At 41.3% G+C, this 5178-nt stretch overlaps 1 protein-coding gene across 1 annotated transcript; it reads left to right on the top strand.

Moving 5' to 3' along the window:
• Nucleotides 1–2120: 2120 nt before the first annotated feature.
• Nucleotides 2121–3362, top strand: fd102C (forkhead domain 102C). The gene has a single exon (XM_018543686.1). It carries the CDS (start codon nucleotides 2121–2123, stop codon nucleotides 3360–3362), a length of 1242 nt encoding a protein of 413 aa, XP_018399188.1.
• Nucleotides 3363–5178: the final 1816 nt, after the last annotated feature.

Below are 5178 nucleotides of genomic sequence, written 5' to 3'. Positions count from 1 at the left end.
TAGCCATATTAGACATAATACTTCTAACCGTTCGGTTATTACGGATCACAGATTGCAATATGATCATGACTTTCAATGGGAAGATGTTAAAATTTTAGATGAAGAACCTAATTATAGAAAGCGAATAATTTCTGAGATGCTTAACATTAAAAAGCAGAAAAATAGTCTTAATTTACAAACGGACACTGAAGGTCTTCACGACTCATATATTCCCATTGTAAATAAGGTGTGATCCGTAATAACCGAACGGTTAGAAGTATTATGTCTAATATGGCTACGGTGTTCATTAATTCTGGTTTTACTTTGCATATTTTATATAATAAGTTTTGTGAAAATGTTTTGTATTTTTACTTTTTTGTTCATTTTACTCTATGACTTCTTTTATTTTATTTAACTTTATATTGTAAACTGACAAATCGTTTTCGCTGGTGAGTAAGACATTTTTGTTGAATTTCATTATTTTCACTTCTTTTGATTTTGTTCTCATGCCAAGTTACAGATACATTGTTTCAATACGACTTTGCCATCTTGTATTGTCAATGTTGTGTAACGAAGAGGGAAATCGAGGAGTCAGTGAGAAATGTGTTGTCTCAATTATATTGGATTAAGGAATTTTTGTTGAACGTCTGAAGAGGACTCAAACCAAAAGTCGAAACTTGTTACGACATTTTACATGGAGCGATTTTTTATATTATTATATATTGACCGATATTCTAATTTTTAATTGTGTCTAAAGCGGCTAAGTATTTTTTATTGTATTCTTTTTCTTTGAAAATTCATATTATAATTTTTATGTTATAATCGCTTTCCTGTTTACTTACGAATTGACTCTCATTGTCCTTCACCTCGTATTAATTATTATTTTCATATATTTTAATTATTACTTTAATTATTTCTCAATTATTCTTAGATAAAATAATTTTAAAAGTATACAATCTATTTTATTCTTTGCTTGTTAATTACTTATTATTGTTTACTTTCTAACAATAAAGCCCTTTTTAGTAGACATATTCTCCGTACGAATACTTTTTGCACTCACTATATAAATCCAAGAATATCTATGATACATTAGACACATTACTTGAAATCTTTATCGTAAATCAAAATCACAATCCGCACTAGCATCAGAATCATAGATAAAGCCACTCAATCTCGAAAGACTATCTCAATCTTCGTGGACTCCATGACGACGAAGTTCACGAAGCAACACGCACAAAACGAGAGGAAGAGAGTGATAGAGAGACAGAGAAAACGGATGCCATTTCCGAAACTCACGGTACAGCACGCGCTCTGAAAACGGGAAACACGCATCGATCGTCTCTCAACTCCCCGGTCCAGGATCGGCTATGATATCGAGCTATGTTAGGCCACGTAGAGATAAGAGAGCGGCGACGTGGTGCGGCGACGACGGCCGCACCATCATCAAGGCCGTCACCATCTCCACTACCACCATCGGTGGCCAGATTACGCCGGCCAGGATCAATATCGCAACATCGTAGGCGTGACGATCGGTGGTGGGTTCCATTTTCGTCCGACCCTCCGCTCTACCATTGGACGACGTTCCGACATTCAGGTTCTCTTCTGCCGCACCGGGCCCCGCGCAGGATTTCATCGACCAGATACACTCGCTGGTCCCCACTCCATGTCGAATGCCGAGTGTGTACCCCGTACGATGGGCGGTCTCCGTTTACGCGGCCGCGCACTGAGCGAAACGAAAAACCCGTCCGCTAGACAGTCACACTCGGCCGAGGATCGTAAATCATGAACAGTCCACTGCTCGGTACGGATCGCGACAAACAGGGTGAAAACTGTCGGAAAACAGGGACTGCCGCGATTGTCGGCGGCGCAACGTCGCCACCCCCGGAGCGATAATTCACGACTCCGATATTAGGAGTCCCGCGCGTATCGGGACGGTAACAGAGGTGGCGAGTACAGTGTGCGGGAAAGTGCTCGGGTTTCTATTTTTTCCGATGTCGGTTCTCCAATCCGACAATTCCATGACCACGTAGTCCAACGCGGTAAACCGTCGCTGGCAGCGACGAACGGTCCTCCTCCGTGGAGAGGACGATCAGTACGGTGTCAACCAGGACCAAGTATCGGTGTCGAGTCGGCTGAACATCATGTGTAGCAACGAGAGCCCGCCGCCAGCGAAGGAGCCGTTGGCCGTTGGCCTGGGTAATCCGATGGCCGGCTTTCTCCCGGGTCTCGAGCATTACCGGCTGCACTTGTACCACTACGCGATGGCGGAACGATTGCGGCTAGCTCAGCAGATACAACATCCCGGTGTAGCTCATCAACCTTCGGGAGCACCAACGGCTCACCTGGGCATAGGCCCGGGATTCCCGGCGCCACTGCCGTTGTATCCAGCTGCCGCCGCAGCGGCTGGTTACCCTGGTCGATTGGCACTGTCCATGGCACTGTTGCATCCGCATCATCAACGGATACCGGAGGAACCAAAACCTCAGCACAGTTATATCGGTTTGATCGCCATGGCGATACTGTCATCGCCGGAAAAGAAGCTCGTACTGTCCGACATCTACCAGCATATCCTCGAGCACTACCCTTATTTTCGTACCCGTGGGCCTGGTTGGCGCAATTCTATCCGACACAACCTCTCGTTGAACGATTGCTTTGTTAAGTCTGGCAGAAGCGCCAATGGCAAGGGTCACTACTGGGCGATTCATCCGGCGAATCTGGAGGATTTCCGGCGCGGTGACTTCCGTCGGCGCAAAGCCCAGCGCAAAGTGCGTCGGCACATGGGTTTAGCGGTTGACGAGGAACCAGACAGTCCCAGTCCGCCGCCTTTACCTGCCACTCCACCGCCTCCGACGGCTCTCGGTCCTTCGGTGGCCTCGCAGCAGATATCCGCGTTGTGGGCGCCACATCATCATCACCATCAACAGCAGCAACAGCAGCAACAACAGCAACAAAGTCCCTTCCAGAGCCAGTCCCTTCGACAATCGTCCTTCCAGCCGAGGAAACGACAGTTCGACGTAGCGTCTCTCTTGGCACCGGACGATCAGCAACAGATCGAGACGGATGTTCTCGGGCCGACGAAGTCGCGCAGGTTCAGCTGCAGCGAGGATGAATTGCACGATTTGCCGGAGGCCGATCAGGACGACGAGGACGTCGATGTCGATGTAGTCGCTGACGCGAACGCTTTACCGTCGCCAAGCACGCCGCCGTCGGCCAGTCCGGATATGCCCAAGGTCGTATCCCCGGCCGCCCATTGGAATCATCAGAGTGTACAAAGCGGCGGTCAACAGCAGCAACAACAGCTGTCGGCTGTACACCTTCATAATCATCTGCATGTCAGGAACTACTACATCCCGGCTAACTCCGCCGGCGGGTCCAGCGTCTAATGGAGGGCTACGAAGAAGCCGGTCGGTTCGCGCGACAGGTAGCTGCTCGTGTCTGTCGACGATCCCCTTTTTCTTTTACCGCGTGATTTCGGTAATTCATATCGGATATTTCACAACAATAACATATCCCTAATTCGTATCACGTTGTTTTTTCAAAGCAAAATTATTTGCAGGAACTACTTTTTAACAAAAATCTCGATAATTTAACGTTATTAAGTAAATTGACGAAATTCTTTTTAACTCAATAGAGAAGCTAGATATAAATATCAGGGGAAAATGCGATATGAATGATAAAATTATATTTTCAAATTAAGCTTTAACCTAATTTTAACTAAAAGTTACAAAGATGAGCATTAAAAAGTGAAAAATTGCTGAATAGAATTGTTTTATTTAATGAATGAACAAATAAGCGTTAATAAATTAATGAATGATGTGTTTTACTTGATTTTAAATTGAACAAAGAATCTGCCGTTGTAAAACGATAAAAGTGAGATATCCTGTCCGCAAAGATCTGAGAATGATAGAGACTTGAGCAACAACGATTTAATTGTAGAGGAGAAATCTCATTTAAACGATTAGAATTGAGAACTGTTACAAACGTTATTATTTTTATATTATAATTATTATTATTATACGTTGTTACATATATTTATGTGATTATATATTTATATCATTTATATACATATATATTAATAATCGAGTCATGCGCGTCTTAGTGTGTTTAGGACCATGTCATTCTCAGCACTCCGTATTTTCAGAAACAAGAAAGACCGTCTGAAATATTCATAAGATATTTCTAATTATTCCTTGAAAATTTTTATTATGTATCCAAGCGTGAATGTGGCGTGAAAAATACGCATGTAGTGATTTAAATGTTGAGTATTGTGACCATACAAAAAACAGATCAATCTCTTGCCGATTATGTTTCTAATAACTGCATGGGGGTTACATTTTCGCGTGTTGTGCCGTGCATTCTCAGACAATGCAAAGTCCTAATCGGGAAATAAAACGTTTTAAAGACGTAAACATTTTTGCGAAAACTGTCTAAAAATGTTTGGTGTTTTGATTTTGGATTCTGTATTATCTTTTACATTCGATTATTTTACTCTATTGATGGAAACTTACGTAAAGTTCCGATTCATTTTTCATTTTATCGGAACTTCAACGGGAAGAAACGAGATAAATAATAATAAAAGAAAAATCGTGTCTTTTAGATAACAGAATGACGATCAAAATTTCAAATAAAATATTTAAAAATTTCTATCAAACTTCGAATGAAAATATTTAGGCAATATAAATGTTCGATAAGGCTATGAAAGTCTTGTAAAGATATCTCAGGAATGTTTTAATTTTTTAGACGTATTTTAAGTTGCAAAAATTTGTGTATCTTATTTAGATACGAAATTAAGTATCTCATTCTCCTCCTGATTAATAAACGGAGATTCTCGTGTAATTAACGATTAGCTTCTTGTCGACGGACAATCGACCTCTTTCATCGAGTAAGAAGGAGAATAATTCAAACGATGCAAGCTCTAGCTATGCTCGGAGAACTTATACGTGTATTATATAGATAGATGTCTAAGAGAAAAAATTATGTATAAATTGGAGTTCGACGGTGGAATCTATAAAGCATATGACAATTATAAATCATCGTATGATGATCGGTAATTCAACGCGATCCGTTCATTTTAATATATATATATACTTAAAGTTAATACGCTTATCTAATATAAAAAATATCTATTTATAATATCTATTGCAGTACCTTTATATACTACAGTAGAAAATCCTAAGTTGAGTAAGAGAAAAAATATAA

The sequence above is a fragment of the Cyphomyrmex costatus genome, unplaced genomic scaffold, assembly GCF_001594065.2.
Source record: "Cyphomyrmex costatus isolate MS0001 unplaced genomic scaffold, Ccosl1.0 scaffold396, whole genome shotgun sequence".
Taxonomy (NCBI): domain Eukaryota; kingdom Metazoa; phylum Arthropoda; class Insecta; order Hymenoptera; family Formicidae; genus Cyphomyrmex; species Cyphomyrmex costatus.
This window is presented reverse-complemented; position numbering and strand designations above follow the sequence as displayed.

Excerpts from the sequence above, each read along its gene's own strand:
- fd102C (XM_018543686.1), top strand. The coding sequence starts at position 2,121 with ATGTGTAGCAACGAGAGCCCGCCGCCAGCGAAGGAGCCGTTGGCCGTT.